This window comes from Thermobia domestica, chromosome 8 (assembly GCF_964235325.1).
Source record: "Thermobia domestica chromosome 8, izTheDome1.hap1.1, whole genome shotgun sequence".
Taxonomy (NCBI): domain Eukaryota; kingdom Metazoa; phylum Arthropoda; class Insecta; order Zygentoma; family Lepismatidae; genus Thermobia; species Thermobia domestica.
Window position 1 is genome coordinate 3,940,173 of NC_137461.1, and position 19,610 is coordinate 3,959,782.

General features: G+C 38.4%; 1 protein-coding gene across 3 annotated transcripts in view; it reads right to left on the reverse strand.

The window, feature by feature from the left end:
* Positions 1-19,610, reverse strand: part of slgA (proline dehydrogenase slgA) — a 201,731-nt gene that overhangs the window by 12,524 nt on the left and 169,597 nt on the right. For 2 of the 3 annotated variants that reach the window (XM_081768011.1, XM_081768008.1), the window contains one exon: positions 18,705-18,793. In XM_081768011.1, coding sequence (XP_081624137.1) covers positions 18,705-18,793 — 89 coding nt within the window. Of the gene's footprint in view, positions 1-9,316; positions 11,911-18,704; positions 18,794-19,610 lie in introns of those variants that run through there. The other variant, XM_081768010.1, reaches the window with a different exon arrangement.

Consider the following 19,610-nt stretch of genomic DNA (forward strand, 5'->3'; position numbering starts at 1 on the left):
TGTTAACAAGGTTATCATACCATCACCATTTCTGTACAAGGAAGTCCAAAGATTATAACAAAATTGCACATGTGTGTGTCTATTCCTTACTTTTTTCTGCCATACTCATTTCTTCCTCGTTTCTATTCCTTCTATCGCTCTTCTCGCTGGTCTAGTGGCTTGCGCGTGGGTTTTTGCAGTGGTTCGATACCCGGTGGGAGAATACATTAAAAGAAATTCGAACGGATTGCGATGGTTCAGATTGCATCTTGAACTGTACGTTTACGTCTACCGCCTAGTAATGAAAAAGAGATGGTAAATTTTAACAGAAAAACTATTTCCTCTATCCTTACAATCTGAACATGACATGTGCTTGTCAAGTATGAAGCAGAATCAGGAAGGAAGGATTGGGACAATGCCATCATCTGATGTTTACGACAGCTACACTGAGTGCTCACTGAATTGCGGCTACCCGTCCATACAAGGAAGTATGGTCAGCAGTCAACCTGATTACATGACCACCCCGACTGGCAGTATTACAGAGAAAGAACACACTCGAGGCTACATGTTGACAGACAGCATACTGTTATAAAGGAAGGAGGGTAGGATATATCCGCATTCCAATAGGGCATGATTGTGGGTACCCGAGCAATAGGTGCGCCAATAACCAAGACACCAATACTTTCGGATGCGCCCGTTACTGTATAGTGAAGGTGTACAAGGAGTGGGAAGAAAATTACGTAGGTCACGGTTTCCAAGAGACGGAACTGCAGGGGCGTACGGAAATACGGGGTGAGCGTCGCATCAAACAGCTCGTGACAGCCAAACGAACCATCAGTGTCCGGGAATTACGTGACCAATACAGTGATGGATGCACAACACCCATATTGCATGCAACTATACAGCGTACCCTGATATGCATGGAGTTCCACAGCAGACGACCCACTTGTCACCCACTCCTTACGATTCGTAACTGACTTCGTCGCGCTTAGGCACAGAAACACGCTAATTGGACCGTAGATGATTGGAAAAGGGTGTGTTAGTCCAATAAATCACGGTTTGTGCTACTCCTCTCGGACAGGCGTGTGCACGTGTGGCGCCAACAGCACGAAGCTATGAATCCCTCGTGCATGGTGCGTACTGTTTAAGCAGGTTGGGTAGCTGTATGATTTAGGGATGGTTCTGTTGATACGGACTGGACAGTTGGTGTGTATGGACCACAACGAGACATCCGTTGTATACCTGCAGGTGTTAGAGAATCACGTACATCCTATAATACAACACTTCTACCCACTCGAAGACAGCATTTTCCAGGACGATAATGCACGGTGCCACCAAGGAGCTTAAGGAATATTCCACGGAGCTGTAGCATATGAATTGGCCCCCTAACTCACCGGGTCTTAATCCTATAGAACGTTTATGGGAAGTTGTGGAACGAGTTCCTCGCACCATGATTCCTGCACCGATATCTGTGGGCTCATTGTGGGATGCCATCAGGAATATATTGTGAAGTAGCTGTGTATTAGATGTGAAGTGACCATGTGATAATTGTGTAAACTCTTAACTTAATTTGCTAATTTCAATTTCTTTATTAAATTACATTTATCAACGACAGAATTATGAACATTTGAAATCCAACGAAACAAAACTTTTATTAATGTTGTACATTGCCAGACAGTTTGAATAAGCATGTATTTGTTAATTGTTACTTTTGAAATTGTCAATAAACCCGACTAGCTTCCTTCTTGCTTTTCCGCGTTCCTTTCCGCCTAGCTTGATATATCCTAGTTCACTGAATGTCAGACTCATCGTTTTTCGATTAAGCAAAACCATGGAGGACACATCAACAAGGGGTATTCGCCACAAGGTTTGGGAAGATGCAGGATCGTGGTGAGAAGCACATCGCATCATTAGAGAATGACCAACTCTATGTCTCGAGAAAAATGAAATCTTTGAGTTTTACGTCCCACGGTTATGCCGGTGAGACTAAAGGAGACGGTGATGATGAGTAATGAATGAAATGGTGGAATGAAGAAAGTGGGAGGAAACGGGAGAACCCGAGAAAACCCACGCACACGATGTTTGTATATATATCTCGAGAATGCCATTCTGTAGGTTCATCGCCACAGACACATTTGTTTGACGTCTGAGTAGTGGAATAAAGTTAAGGAGAACATAATTGAAAACGTATCGTAACGAGAGAACTCGACGCCCCTGGCAGTCCAACAGGATTACGTTCCAGTTGTTGGTTGACTCCAGTACATCCAGACTCCTCCAAGGAAAACCATTCATCATCCAGATGACCAGGACGACATCAATCTCATCGGATCTGTCAGGCTAGTGCTCATCCTTCATCTCTTAGTCATAACCTATTTCTCTCTCTCTCTCACCTTTTCCCCAACTAGTCATTTTCAAAATTAAAACATTTGAATTTTATTTAAATCCAACCATAATTTTGCAGTTAAGTACCGTGTTGTGCATCAGTTTCATTCCCTACTGTCACATTTATTCAATGAGTATATTTTAGAGATTATTCTGAGCTATTAACTGATAGCACAGTACCAGCACAATATGGTGTCAGGTCTCCGTCGAAACATATCAGCAACTACAAGAATCCATGCTACGCCGTGCTCAGGCTGTCCTCTGAGCAAAAGAGTGGAGCAACAAAGTGTTAGACGGGTGGTCGCAATCCAGTGAGCCCTCAGTGTATATTTTTTACTTAAACACCCAGGTCACTAAAAATAGGGATCTCAAACTTCATATGGATTTACTTGGCCACGATTTAGATCGAACATAGACCATCTCTCGTGACAAATTGCTGCTTGACAACCAAGAGGCAATAGTCGGAAGTCGATGATACACATGTCGGACCAATATGAACCCAAACACTCTTGAGGCTGTGGATATACTTTGAGCAATTACACGGAAGCCTATCAACTGGCGAGAGAGAACTGATCTATGAACCAAGATAGAGGAGGCCGCTTTGATGGAAAGATCAAACCCTGGAGAACACCAACTTCAAAACTTGTCTCGTTCACTATTAAACCACATCTATTTTAATCTATCTGCGCTCAAGCAATTTGAATGCTGTTTTTCATTTAATGTTTTTCCTAGCAGAATCCTAGTATGCTACATAATTGTGCTCGGTAAAAATAGACTTGTATCGTTGTCTGAATCCTCTCCATAACTTAAGTTCTATCTGAGAATGAGATAAGTTATCACGCAGAATAGTGGAGATACTGGGTACTTGGAGTATATTAACATATACCTTTTCGATTAAAAATACGAGGACGACTCATAAGTCTTGCAATATTCTGGTACCCAACATACCTGTATCACGTACATTAAAAGCAGGTTCTGGTACATAACATACCTGTATTTATCACGTACATTGAAAGCAGATTCAAAGTATAGCCCCACGTATTCGACTGTCTGCAGCTACCTTTTTGCCCGCTTCTCGATTCTACATCGATATCACGTCTTGTTTTTAGAGGCAAATAAGCCAGATAGTACAGTTTTCACCTTCTGCTGGTTGTTGAAGCACCATGATTTTGGGAAGTGCACCATGGACTGAAGCTGGCAGTAATCCGAAGAATTTTAATGTTAGCGTCCATTTCAGCAGCGAGAGTGAGATGTGTAATCCTAACCATATGAGCTCCGCCGGGAATGGAACTGGATCTTCCAAGCCAAAGGCGTGTACGCTCACCACTTAGTCATGAGGAAGCTCTAGTAATTTGAAGGGGCAAGATCAGGACTATATGACGGGTGTGGCATCAGTTTGATGCCATCAAGTTTGCGTTTTTTGTTGCGTTTTTCGAGCCAAGTGTAATTTTGCGTTATCCTGTTGTACCAGGGAGTGCTTTCGGTTCACAATTGCTGGATATTTATGGCATAGTGCACTATGCATCCACCTCAAAGGTCGGCATTGATGGTACGACCGTTAGGAACGAAACTGAAGTGAATTACCCCCTCGGGTTCCACAACAATCAGAGCATTATCTTATGCTCGAAATATCCCTGTTTGGCGACCGGTTCTGGCTCTACTACTGCTTTTGCGCATTCAAATTTCGGAGAAAACACTCGCTTTTCATCAGGAAGAGCACATCACACGGATTTTCCAGCCGTTGTCGACACACATCCAGTCTTCTCTTGGCCTGAAGTAGGGTTAACTCATGTGACAATGTGACAACTCCTAATGGTTTTCTCGAGTTGGTGAAAGTGACGCAATACAGTGGACTGAAATATGCCGAGTAGGTTTGACATTCATATTGTGTTGGTAGATTGATTTTCCTCAATGGGGTATCATGACAGAATCTTATCCTGGAGTGCCTGACATTGGCTGCTCTCCAATATTTTTACAACCTGCACGAAATTTCTGGAACCACGAGTTGCTATGCTGTGGTTAACTGCACCTTACTTTTCACATGACAATTGTTTTAGGTAGCTGCCGCTGCGTTATGCTCAAGTTCGAATTCACAGTAATAGTTCACGTATCAGACATCGATCACTTATCGTTACAGCCATTAAAATCTGACTGAAGATACTAAGTGGCAGCCTCCGTGTTAAATAATCTGATTGCTATGTTATCTCTTGGGCCAGTTCGATCTTGTACTTACGATCGATCACAGCGTATATATGCACCTACTATTTGAGTTGTGAAAATATTGCAGGACTTATGACTCAATCTCAATCTCTCTCTCTCTCTTATATATATATATATATATATATATATATATATATATATATATATATATATATATATATATATATATATATATAATCTGGTTTGTTCACAAAGTTTCAAGACTGATGTTTTCCTGAGTAGGGGCGTGCGCGCATTCCCGTTCAACCGACAGGGTGAGGTAGTGGGGGTAGCTAACGGAGCGCACGCGCGTCAGTTGCCTCCGAGACGTTGGAGTGAAAAGATCGCTAGTGAAGTGAGTGCGTGTCATTGACCTCCGTCGAAAACTGATTGCTAAAGGACTGACCCACAAAAAGTTTGTTCCTGCCGGACAGTGTGTCACAGGTCAGTTTTCGGAGTGCTCCGCCGTTTGAAAGATCGAGTTCACCACGTCCGCCCAGAGATCAAAGACGATTGGGTTGTTCATCACGACAATGCACCCTCTCACACGTCGCTCGCCGCCGCCGAAGTTTTGGCTAAGTTGAATGTGGCAACACTGCCGCAAGCCCCTACACCCCCGACCTCGCTCCTTGTGATTTTTTTGTTTCCCCGGATTAAGAAAGTCCTGAAACGGAAGAGATTTGACGCAATTCCAGCGATCCAGGCAGCTTCGACGAGATCCCTTAACAGCCTTGCGCGCGAAGACTTCCAGAGCACCTATAAACAATGGAAACAACGCTGGCAGCGGTGTGTTGATGCCCAACGGTCATATTTCGAAGAATTTTAGTTCGCTGTACAAAAATGTTTAATACATTTTGTATTCTCAGACCAGTCTTAAAACTTTGTGAACACATACTATATATTACAACCGGTTGAGAGGTTACATAAACAATGGCGTGAACGTGATCTGACTTACTATCTCTAGTGCTCCCCGAGATAAACCCGGAAAGTTCTTATGATACTTGAACCTGCTTTACAATATCTCGTATTTGAAGTGTCCTGAACAAAAAATTTGCATACTCATGCGTAACTACTGCTTGCTTTACATATTTACCTTGCAACTAATGGTTGTCATAAAAATTTCTTTGGTATGGACCTGTTCGTAACTATCTTTAATAGCAAGGAAATATTAAAAAACTCACTCTATGGCCTATGGAACCCGGAGGTTCAATGCAGCGTTCACAAAAGTTCTCCACCGACTTCTATCCTTAGCCAACTGGATCCAGTTTCTACTTTGTATTTCTATTTCTGCCTGATCCATCTTAATATTATCCTCCCATCTGCGCCTAGGCCTTCCTAATGGTCATTTTCCGGTTGGTCTTCCAGTTACAACTTTGAAAGCGTTCCTACTCTTCCATCCTGGCTACATGACCTGCCAACCTGAGCCTCCTAGACTTGATGCTAACAATGTTTGGTAAACCGTATAAATTATGTAGTTCCTCGTTATGAAGTTTAGATCATTATCTATTCTTGTTCCTCTTGAATCTGAATATTCGTCTCAGGATCTTGTTCTCAAATACTTTCAGTCTATGTTGTTCTTTCAGAGTAAGCGACCATGTTTCGCAACCATATAAAACAGGCATGATTATCCTTTTATATTTTTTAGGCTTCAATTTCCTCGACATAATTCGCGACAACAAGAGATTTTGAACTGAATAACAACAAGAATTCCCTGCTTTTTTAGTAGACATTTAATTTCTTTGTGATTATTATTTTCATCTGTTAATATTGATCCTAGATATTTGAAAGTATCCACTTTATCAAAGATATTATTTAATATTTTAACGCATTCATAATTGCCATATTACGGTCCCGACGCAATTCCATATATTTAGTTTTCTCTGCATTTACTTCTAAATCCATGTCCATACAAGCCTTTAATAAGACCTCTGCATTTCTTTCTATTGTTCTATCATCCCTTATTAAATTTACATCAGCATACGCCATAACCTGGTGAAAACTGTTCAACTCTAGGCCCTGGTTGTTATCTTTGATTTTCCTTATAACGTATTCCAGGACAAAGTTGAATAATAATTGCGACAACGCATCTCCTTGTTTCAAACCATTCTCGACGTGAAAGTCCGTGGACAAAAATTTCCCTACTCGGACTTTACTTTGGGATTCATTTAAACATACCTCAATTAATCTAATTAGCTTTTTCGGTATTCCAAATTCTGTAAGAACGTTGTACAATGTTTCTTTCCTAACCGAGTCGTACGCCTTTCTAAAATCAATAAATAGTTGATGTACCGGGGTATTGTATTCCCACTTCTTTCCGAGTATTTGGTGAATGGTAAATATTTGGTCAATAGTTGATAGATTTCGTCTAAATCCGCACTGATAATCTCCAATAATTTCATCTGCATATGGGGTCAATCTTGCTAATAGAATATTTGAAAGGATTTTATAGGATGTTGACAGAAGAGAGATGCCTCGATAATTATTACAGTCAGTTTTGTCGCCTTTCTTGTGGATTGGAACAATGATTGATTCTTTCCACTCTTGTGGCAATTCTTCCTTGTTCCAGATAAGGAGAATGAGTTTGTGTATCTTGTTCCACAATTTCTCACCTCCAGCTAAAATTAACTCAGTCGGAATTTCGTCTACATCCGAAGATTTGTTTTCCTCTAATTTCTTTATAGCGATTTCTACTTCTATTTGGTTGGGTACTGGAATATACGGCTCTGCGGTGTGTATCTCCCTTTCTCTGCGCAAATTAGTTTTTGGCTGCATGTTAAGCAAATTATTAAAGAAATCTTTCCATCTATTTAAAATGCTATCTGTATCAATGAGAACTGTTCCGTCAGCTTTCTTTAATATATAAGCACGAGGTTGATCCCTTTATACATGCCCCAATGTTTTTATTTTTACTATTATCTTCAAGTTCCTTAATTTTAGCTTTCAAAAAATCGCGTTTCTTTGTTCCAAAAGTTTTGGAAGTTTCCCGCTGCAAAATTTTGTGTAGTTATTTCATTCGGATTTTGTAGCTAACGTAATTTCTCTTCTCTGCTAGTTTAATGCATTCCTGGTCGAACCATGGTTCCTACGCATTTCCGCGTGTCCCAATTTTTCTTTTGCTGAAATTTTAATGCTATCTCTAATTTCAATCCAGGTATCCTCCATACTAGTGCACTCCGAATCTTGTAAAGCCGAGAATCTATTCAAAACTTCAATCTCGTATTCCTCTCTTACCTGGCTCTCTAATTTCTTTAAATTAAATCTCTCCGTTTTCAGACATTAAATATTTCCTTTATTCAACGATAAGCTCTCTTATTATCGCTGCTACCAGGTAGTGATCAATGTCAGAATCTAAATGACCGGACATCAATTATGCTAGATTGTCTTCTTCTATCTACTAAAACATGATCAATTTGTTTGTGTATTTTGCCGTCTGGTGAGGTCCAGGTGTATTTATGAACGTCGCGATGTGGGAATTTTGTACTCTTCACGATTAGGTTTTTGGATGTTGCAAAGTTCACGAGTCTAATACCGTTGTCATTACTTTCCTTGTGCAGACTTTCGTTTCGGTTTGAAAATATCCTCTCGTCCTACCTTCGCATTGAAATCCCCTAATAGAATTTTCATATGGTATCGTGGGAGTTGGTCTAATATCCATTCCACTTCTTCGTAAAAACTGTCTTTTATATCGTCATCCTTATCTTCAGTTGGGGCATGTACATTTAAAACAATAATATCACACCACCGACCCTTAAGAGTAATAAAATAAAGTGTCAGTAACAAATTCAACCCGCTTAATTGCTGATGTTATTCGTTTGTGGACGAAAAATCCTGTTCCTAATTGGTGATTTTTATTTCCACGTAGAAGAACGTAAAATCTCCGGAATTCACAATTTCATTTCCTTCCCACCTAACTTCCTGAACTCCTACTAGGTCCTTCCTGTATTTCTCTAACTCACCCGTGACGGATTTTAACGTGCCTCCATATAGAGACTTCTAATATTCTATGTTACAAATCTTATGTTCATTTTCTTTCGTTGAGGTCGTGCCAAGTTATGTCTTTGTTCGAGGCTTCTGTAAATGTTTCTGAACATTTTTTTTTTTTTTTTTTTTTTACAGGATGAGGTTGTTAGCCTTACCCAAACCCCAAGCTGGAGGACCACTCCTTGTCTGTCCGCAACTGCTTATTCAGTATATTCGTAGCTAACCTCTATATCTAGAGGCCTTCTCCTCGATCCGCGACCTGAGGACGCGCCATGCCGTGGTGACAGGAACCCACTTAGAAAAATTGAACGCTTCACGAGCAAGGAAGTAATTATTAAATTCTTCTACGATTTTTTTTTAGTTAGTTACCTTCTAGGGGAACGTTCAAAGCAATCAAATAATAATGATAATAATAAATTATCGAAAGTCAGCTCTGTCGACAGTTGCTGACAAACTGAAATGCTTTGTTTTCTGTGGCAACACCATCCTTTGGTCAATAAAATCCTTCATTGCTAGAAGGAAAAACTAACTTTACAGAGCATATACTTTTTTTTTTTTAATATTTTTATTTCGAAAGCTATAAAATTTTAAATAAAAGACTAACAAAATGTTGTATTTTAATATTTCTGAACAGTGAGTTTGCATCTTGAACGTAATTCTTAAAAAGAAAATAAATGCATATATAAGAAACATGGAAAACAGAAGGAAGGGAACTTATATATTTTTAAATATCAGTACACATGGAAGAAACAAGTATGAAATTACAAATAACACATTCTTTTCAGATCTTGCTTTTTATTTATACGGGAATGATAAATTTACAAGGATATAACAAACCAACTTCCTTCCTGTCAGTCTAGTAACATTGTCAAGCAGAATGCTTCACAAGGAAATACGAACAATACTCACACTTCAGATTAACTTGACAAAAAACTTGGTTCAGTGACAAAACTGCAGATTATCACACCAATTTTTCAATACGACTATTCTTGTGCTTACGCCACAGCACTAGAAGAAACAGCACAAACGATACGATCCAGATACCACGGTATTGATTCAATTCTACACAAGACAACATAGCATTATTCCTTGATACGATAAATAACTTGTTTGTCAAGTTAATACTGAAGAACGAAAGCTTGTACTAAATTTTCAGATGCAACTAAATTTGTGATTCTTTGATTTTTTTTCTTCTTTTTTGCTACAGAAGTCTAATGGGCTTAATGCACAAGTTCATTTGTAACACTACTACGCACCTTCCTTAAAGAGAATGATTTTAAGTGACCTGGACTGACGATTGTTTGACTTTGAGGAAGAAAAAAAATATTTTTTAAGTACACATCAAACCTCACGTTGAGCTCTTCGATATCTTACGTATGTTCATGGCAGAAGGAACATTTTTTTAATACATAATTTCGTTTCTCTTTTTCTTAATAAAAAAACAAAAAAGCACGAAATACGATACAGAATTTTCTGTGGTAACTCAAAAGAAAAGTAGTCTAACTGTTTTGAACATCCACTACAGATGACAATATTCGTTACTAGCTTTGGTCCATTGCTGTCCATTATTGTCTTAACAACCCACCGACCATGGTACTATGTGCAGCATCAGATACAATTCTTCACTCAGCCTCTTACTGACAAAAACTCACAAACGTTCATTCGTTTCTCACTTTTTGTGTGTGTGTTTTAGCGCAGTGGTTCTCAATGTTCACGAAGATCAACTAGCCACAAAGATTGGACAAGGTCCCATGTCCCCGGAACCAATTCTCAATTTTGTATGTGTCTCAGTATAAGATTACACATATGATATCAAATTACGTACATCGGTAGGAATACACAGATGGAAGAATGGACTTTGACAAATTTACCGAATAAAAATGTGTTCCTTCCCAGTCATAGAAATGGAAAGGAAAATATTACTGCAAATAAAATTTACATTTAACATGAGAGAGAGAGAGAGAGAGAGAGAGAGAGAGAAAACATTCAAAATAATGATTTATATCTTAAAAAGAAATACCACAATTAATGCTTCTTATAGTAGGACCTTGGTCCACAGTCGGCGATTGAGAAACACTGTTTCGAAATTTGCCTACAATACTTGTTTAATATCTTTAGCAACACGAGATATACATGCAAGAATATATATTTTTTTTTAAAAAAAAAGTATAATCAAAAAGAATATACTTTATAAAACCAATCAAATAATACTCAAATATATATAATGAATTCTCCCTGGTAATACTTTCTAACGTTTCGAAAGCTTACTTTTATCTTCAAGTTAAAACCAAGATAAACAGAAATACACAGGGTAAATCTCGTATCAACAGTAAATCTCATTCATTACCCTGTGTGAAGTAAGTAATGCTCTCTTGGTTGTGACTTGAAGATTGCAATTCCTCCGAAACTAGGTCGAAGTTCTCAGGAGAGTTCAGACAGATGTAAAGAGTTATCGTCCCAGATACAAACAAAATATCTTACAAAGAAAAATACAATTGAGGCCATATTATTATAATTTATGTAAATACTACGTATTAAACTTAGGATTGAGAAATATGACAAAGAAAATCACACTAATACTGTATGAAGAGATCATTTACAATTACATGATCTTCAATTAATTACAAGATAAAGATTAAACAAGTATTTATTCCACAACTGATGCTCCGCACACTTCAAATCAAGATACGCTTTTTCTTTCCCAACGTTTAAAAGGGTGACGTTTCTCTGGCATAACGACGGATTAGAACAATAAAGAGATTCTTTTCTAATAATTTTTCGTTACTTCTTCCCGTTCATTACATGATCATCACGTCATCCCAACTTCGTTTGTTATCACAGCTTTGACCAAGTATCACAATATACTTCTATTTGCGTTTGTTTAAATTCATTGACGGTTAAGGCAGGGAAAGATTGAATGAAATATCTGCACATATATCTATTCCCTTCTGCACTTGGAAAAGAAAAGTCATATCTGTATTCACTTTCTTTCATTCAACTGCAGCCTACAGTTCATCTTCAGTTCGACTGTTCCTTCGAAGAATCTCGGACACAACACAGTACCCACTTCGTCACATGCACTAACCACACACGCATACGTACATACATATATATATTTTTATATCTCGCATCATCAGCATCCATGCCACTCGCTTGTATTTTCTCACACGGGAACGTAGTTGCCTTTCGGTCGGTAGAAGATCTTCCCAGTCAGGATCCTTCGCGTAAGTTCTTTGAACAGAAGGTTCTTCTCTTTCTTCAGTTTCTTCAGAAAGCCCTTGTTTTCGTGAGCTCTGCGCGACAAGTAGGGCAGAACTTCATTCACAGGGCCATAAGGGATGTATTTGTAAGCGGAATAACCTGACTGACCTGCAAAAAGATACAATATGCAATGAATGAAATATTCGCTTAAGTCGAAATAATTCTTTTTATGAATCTAAAACTAAGTTACAAGCTAGGATTTAAATACAAGTGACTTTACAGGTTGAAGAACATATATAAGATTTAGGATTTAGATTTCTGGGCTATCGGCATCTGTGGCCATTTAGCCCGTCACACAAAGGATGACGTCCCTTGGCGAGCACACAATCCGGGGAAAGGGAAGGAAGGAAGCGGCCTAGGACCTATATGTTAGGTACCACCCCGGCATTTGCCTGGTGTGGATGGGGAAAAACCAGGAAAACCTCATTCAGGATGTCTGGCCTGAAAAAGCTTTTTACACTTTTTTTCGACCGAGTGCCTCTACCGGGAATCGAACCCGAGACCGCTCGCACAACATACACAAGAGAGGTAAACTGTTTTAATTTTTGTTATTACATTAAGCAGCTATTCAATAATTTTAATCATTTTCCTATTTCGATATATCAATTACAGGCTGAAGACAATATTTTCCAAAACATCTTCGGCTACCCGAATTACTATTCTAGACGGCACATGTTGGGATCTTAATACTAAAACTAAATTGAAACATGATTACATAGCGAGTTCAACAACTACTTTTCATCTACAAAGAAGGTTTCTATTAACACCGAATGCATAAACAAAACTACTCTAGATCTTGCTTTTTATTACTAGTTCTAGAATATACATTGAAATAAAAGTTTCGTGTTATTAAAACACAAATTACATTATAGTTTTCGAACACTGAGGTCAATGCTATTTATGTTCCGACCATATGATTTGATTTACACTATGAGTATTATAAGAACGAAGATACGAAAGCTAGCGTGTCACTAAGCGATCGAGATCTCCCAGACTAGAACTCCGTACCCAACTATTCTAAGATATTTTTTTTCCTCGGCCCTGAACTAAGCCTTCGTGGCACAGTCCACGAAATCCCTGGTCAGCCAGCAAGCTTTGGCAATCACGTCATAGAGCAATGTTGAGAGCTCCCTTCGCCGTTAACATTTTACTAGAAAGGGTTTCGCAACTTCTTACATTCTCCAACAATAGTGGATAAACTCAATAATGCCAAAAAGCACCTGAAGAGCCCTAATGCTACTTCACTTCGATGATTTCACGGAAATCCGAAAACTAGCGCGGCTAGCGAATTGCTCTAAGCGAATACTAAGATTGTACTCGTAAAGATCTTAGCCGCGATTTTTCTAAATCCCTTCCAACATTTATTACTCCTTTACAGTGCACGTGGTTTTACAGCTGAATTTAGAACTATGTTAATTGTAATACGAAACGCAAACTATCATTAGAATAACGGGTGTATCGAAAGTCCGGGCCCATACGCTAACTCCCTTATGAGTAAATACAAAAACAGGTGTTGTCCAATCTAAAAGCGTAGAATTTTTCCAATCACACCAGCAGTTTGGGCTCCACATCGGTAACGGGATCTATGTGAAATGAAAGAGATAGGTTGCCAGTTCACTAGGCTGTTTTCTTGGGCCTTCACTATACGAACAATACAGCATTATTCGAAAAAGATTTGAGGTGTTCTAAGTATCCTCATAGAATAATGTGCACATTGAGTGTAATTTTTGTGTGCGCTTACGATCCGTTCGAAGAACCTGCTGAATTGGAAATGTTACTTTGTCACCTAACATACGGCGGAGTCCAAACAGCTGGTGTGATTGGAAAGATTCCACCCTTTTAGACAAACTCATGATTGGAAAGATTTCACCCTTTTAGACTGAAACCCATAATTGCAAAGATTCTACCCTTTTAGATTGAAACTCATGATTGGAAAGATTTCACCCCTTTTAGACAAACTCATGATTGGAAATATTCCACCTTTTTATATTCAAACCCATGATTGGGAATATTCCACCCTTTTAGATTAAAACCCATGATTGGAAATATTCCACCCTTGTAAACAAATCAATCTATTTGCAACATTTTTTTTCATTTCCAGATCTTTACCCTAAAACGGAGTTGGTCTATGACCCCGGACTTTTGAGACACCCGGTATATTTATCTCTATGCTTACCGGCCTACTATCCCTATTACGAGCTTAATTTTTTTACTAAAGGATAAAGGAAGGTAGTAAAAACTTACCAGGTAAACATATCAGGAAAGTCAGGTTGAAATACAAATGGAAGAATAGGTGATCAGGAAAATAATGGCGTCTTCTTCAAACAAGGTCACTTAATGGTGAAAGGATAATCACGAGGAAGGAACAATATACACAACATTATAAACTAATGATATTTGACTATAATTTTCTTTTAATCGAGTAAGAATAATTCCTTGAAATTTATTCTTTTCCCTGTAATTCAGAACAATGTACAACAATCTCAAACGCATTTCATATACGAGGGCCAGTCAAAATGTTCTAGTTTTGGCATTTGCGATGCAATCACAATGAATCTTGTACGCTTCGGTCCTTAGGTTGCCTAATTATTAATTTGACAAGCATGAGCAGGTCATAACAGGGAGTGTACGAGTAATGTAACTGAATGAAGGGGTGTGTGGTGATCAGTTGGTGCAGTTCTACAAATCTTGTAGTGCACAAACATCAAGCTCATGTGCAAATTGGGGAAAAATCTGCTTCAGAGACTTTGATAGACTTAAAAACAGTTTAACACCTTCAGATGTTTGGTTCTTCCCAAAGCTAAAAATGGGTCTTTTCCGTTTTCGCCAACGCAGAAGAGATCAAAGCGAATGCGACGGCTGAACTTTTGTAAGATACCAAAAGAATCCTTTCGTCGGCGTTTCCACCAATCGCAGGAGCGATGGAACAATTGTGTGTTCCGAAGGTGCCAACTTTGTAGGCAAGTAAGTAAATGTATGCCTATAATGTGGTAATAAAGAGCTACAACAGAATTCCGGGAACTTTATGACTGCCCCTCGTATTTTACAAACTTTGATTCAAAGAACCGTGTTGTGAACAAGAGTATTGGTTAGTTTAATTCCATCACATAAGTCAAGAATCCTGGTTTTATTATGGTAATACGCTACAGTTTGCAACAAATCAGTTTTTTTTTTAAATAAATGAAGAAGAATCGTGGTTAATCACAAAGATCTTCTAATAGAAATAAACCTACGTTCTAATACTACAATGACATGAACATGCATAATTAGGAATGTTTGAGCTATGTGTTTTATTGAAATTACTGCGATTACTTACAATTATAACAGAATTTCTTCATTTTGATAACATGTGTATAGAACAAATCACTCCGAAGAACCAGAAATTATACCAGCTCAACAAAATTAAAAAAAAATAGACGATGGATGTTCCATCTGTGGTCTACAATGGATCACTTACTTTCACACTCAACAACTGCACCTTCAAAATCTAGTCTTGAGATTTCAGGAGATTGCGACTCCTTATGAATTCACGCATTCACAGTTGAGTTGATTTTGAGTTTAACGTCCCTTTCAGCAGCGAGGCTATATGGGACGGGACCTACTGATTAACATGGAATCCGAACTACATTAGTTCCTGCTGGGAATCGAACCCGGGTCTCCCATGTCAAAGGCAAATTTACGTATTGCAGCAGTTGCCTTTCTGTTACAAAGTGCTGATTAACGAATGGAGGAAACAACCGATTTAAACACACCAACTCCTCTATAGATGCGAATTCAAGATTACAGAGTAAGAAAAAATTCACGACAGGACCGGGACTCGAACCCAGGATCTTAGTCATATCGCGTCGATGAGTTAACCACTCTTTTTGTGTAACATTGATTTCGCACCTATAGAGGAACTGGTATGTTAAAAATCGGTTGTTTCCTCCATTCGTTAATATATAATACAACCGTCTGTGGTGTTCTGAATGTTGAGGATGGATTGTCCAAGGACAACACGTATTTGTGGTACAGTCCGCAGCAAAAAACCTGCAACATAAGCATGTAAGTTTATTGTGAAACTACGCCTAACAGCACAGGGAATGAACATAACATCTAAGTGGCACGAGAAACCTCTGCGTCCTCCTCTGCACACTTATTTTGGAGCAAAAGACTTCGTCGTTTCACAATAAACTTACATGCTCATGTTGCAGGTTTTTTGCTGCGGACTGTACAAAGCCATGTGATCTGAATGAAAGAACAGACTTCAGGACCTACTGATTAATGTGGAATCTGAACCACATGAGCTCCCGCCGGGAATCGAACCCGAGTTACCCCACGCCAAAGACGCGTATGCTAACTACTTAGCCACGAAGGAGTGGTTAAAGCATCAGAATGATATGCTAAAGATTACGGTTTCGAATCTCGTCCAATCGTGCACTTTTTCACTCAGTTTACGATAGTTCACAGGCGTTGATTTATATCAGGTAGTCTAAAAAGTAGTAAACCTTTTGCGGACGAGATGGTGTTAGTCTAGAATCATTTGAGAGCTGAAGCTAGATGTGAAAAAAGTGGTTGAATTTATGCAATCAGACGTAAAGTATTGTGCCATAACGATCAGTGAACTTTCCGGAAAACTATGCTACACTTTAGAATTTTACTTCGTTAAAGGTGCAAATGCTACGCAAACGCATGAAGCAATTTCTGCCACGTACGGGCACAATACACAGGGGCGTCATTTAGGGGGGGGCAAGGAGGGGTAATCCCCCCGAGTGAGATTTATATAGATTTTATCAACAGAATAGTAGTAAATCAGTGAAAAACGAGAACTTTGACTTAAATCAAGGGGTCTTCCCCCCCCCCCCTCCAAAGCAAAATCTGAAATGACGCTCCTGAAAATAGATTATTAAAAACAGCATCCAAAAGTTGGTTCAGTAGTTTTCGTTCTGGAAAGTTCGATGTTCAAGATGTTCCTAGCAATGGGCGACCAACCACAGAAAATGAGGATTGATATTCCGGGGAAAAAATCTAGCAAGACTGACCAACAGTGTTAAACCATTTGGAGAAGACTGCTACAAAAAGAACTTCGATGTTTGGTTGCTACATGATCTGACTGAAAAACATTTACTCGATCAAATTTCTATTTGCGAATCTCCACCTAAAGATAGTCAACTCGAACTATTTCTGAAGCGGTTGATCATGAGTGATGAAAAGTGGATAACCTACAACTCCGCAGTCTGTGGCAAAGCCCACACTGACGCACTGGGAGGTTATGCTGTGGGTTTGGTGAGATTGAAAAGGCATCGTACATCACAAGCTGCTACCGCCTAGCAGAACGATAGACTTTGACGTGTACTGTCAACAATTTCCATGACTACACATAGGAATTCAAAAGAAACGGCCAAAACTGGTCAACAGAAAAGGTATCTTATACTAAGCTAACACCACCAGATCGCATACATCTTTAATGACCCATCAGAAATGTCGAGAACTTGGCTAGGAGGTTGTAATGCAACCATTGTATAGCACAGACCTGGTACCATGAGAATAACTTTTTTTTTTCGGTATACGCACTAACCTGAATGGTGTTAAGTTTGTTTCAAAAGAGGCCTGTGAAAACTACGTGTATCAGTTTTTTGACCAAAAACCAGCGACGGGATTATGCTGTTGGCGGAAAAACAGTAAAAAGTCACCGAACAAAATTATGAATATGAGGTTCATAATGCTATTTTCAAATCACAATAAATGTATTCTCAATTTTGACTTCCAAACGTTCAACATTTTTAGATTGATACAATGTCAGTTTTTCGATGAACGTGTAAATATGTAAATAACTCACGTGTTTATAACAGATTTTGTAATTAATATATACAAAAGATTTTTAAGAACCAGGTCGAATTTTAATGTGTTCTTTGTGACAATAACTGCTGGCCGGTTTGCTGTAAACCACCTTAAAATAAGCACGGTTTTGTTAAATAAAGACATGTATTGTGAGAATTCACCGTTACCTATTTCTGATTTTCACGTCTTAATTGAAAAAGGAGCCAAAATGTCCTGAAAAAATCTCAAGAATAGATTTTGCAACATCAGGGAGTACCCTATTAATTTAGTTTAATTTATTTAGAGTTTTCATTAAAATATTCCTGTGAAACTTCAGATCAAAAGCAAATGAATAAAACTTTTGCATATTAATTAGTACATATTAGTTCACTGTCAGGGAATCACTTGAAACTCAACGTTCTGCTATCAATTTGTTAACAAAGCGTACAATTGAACGAACAAGATCATACACGATATGATCAGAGTCCTTTTAAGTTTCGTTCAGAAAAGTATAGTCAAAATTTTAGTATGGTACAAATGGTGGAGTAAATAGATATAAGAGAACGAAGAACCCTTATCAACGATGGACGTTTTTGTATGTCACGTTAGGAGTGGCTCCAATAGGATATGTTTTTGCCAACTTTGAATCCGAACTCTTTTAGCTCATGTGCAATGTTATTAAGAGTACTTTGTCCCCTTGTATTTATTTTACCATCTGCTTGTCTAAATTTTTTGATACGAACTATCAATACCACTCATTCTAGCTTTGGAACTTCTTGTATAAATTAAAAGACAAATTCTGACCAAAACATATCAACTAATAAATAATAGCGTTACAGTTTCGGCAAATTAACTTAAATAATGTGTCTGATGAAGGCAAAGTTAATTTGCCGAAACTGTAACGCTATTATTTATTAGTTGATATATGTTTTGGTCAGAATTTGTCTTTTAATTTATACAAGAACTATCAATGTGCATGATCTTGTTCAACATGATTGGACATATTGTTATCTTGGTAAGCACATAGGAAAAGGTCATTTCTATCATTACTAGTATTACTTTACAAATGAAATTGATACCGGATAGAATGCGGGCTTACTCACCTAGAGGGAAAGTAATGTAGTCACACATGGCTAAAAGTTGACCAAAGCAAAGAACTCGATCCTCGGGTTTTATTCCAAGCTCCTTCATCCTGCAATGAAGTAATACGTCATTAAGCATTTATGTATTTATAGCTACTGAAGTCTATAAAACGATCTCAATACAAACTGCATGGTAAATAAATATATGGTGCGACAACCTTCATATTTCGATTCTCAAACTGCGATGATTTTGGCAACTATGTGACCGATAGCTTAATTGCCACACTGATTGATTTGCCGTTGTTAGTATACTTTACTTGATTTGCTGTTGCTTTGTCGTTATACTGTAAACTACTAGAATCTCCAAGGGCTACGAAAACTCTGAGCAAGTTATTTTCAGAACACCCTGTAGCCATCGGTTCAAACAGCAAAAAATCCAGAATACAATGTAACATACATCAAACTTATGTAATTAATGCATAATAGATTTTCCTTCTACCCGATGTGAAAACATAAGAACATCTTGTTTTTTCCAGTTTAACAACCTTTACGTAAGCTTTTGTGCTTAGAGAGTCGTAGTTAAGAGGATTCGTGTAGATGAAAAGACTGGAGTGGGACAAAGACTTAGAAACGACCAGAGAATTTTCGAGTGAAGGAGTAACAAATAGTGTTATCACTTTGGAAGCCGTAACAACCATGTGGGAGAAGAGATCCGAATTTACCAAGTGGCCACCCAGATGCCCATCCTAGACCACAGTCAAGAATGACCTGATTGAGAGTTCAGGCACATGAAGACGACGGCATCCAGAGAAAAATCACTTGAGAGTTCCATCCCGTTACTCTGACCACATGAGCTGTTCGGCCATTCATAGCCACGGAAACGTAGAGAGACGAAAATCGAAGTAAGTAATTAACATGGAAATACAA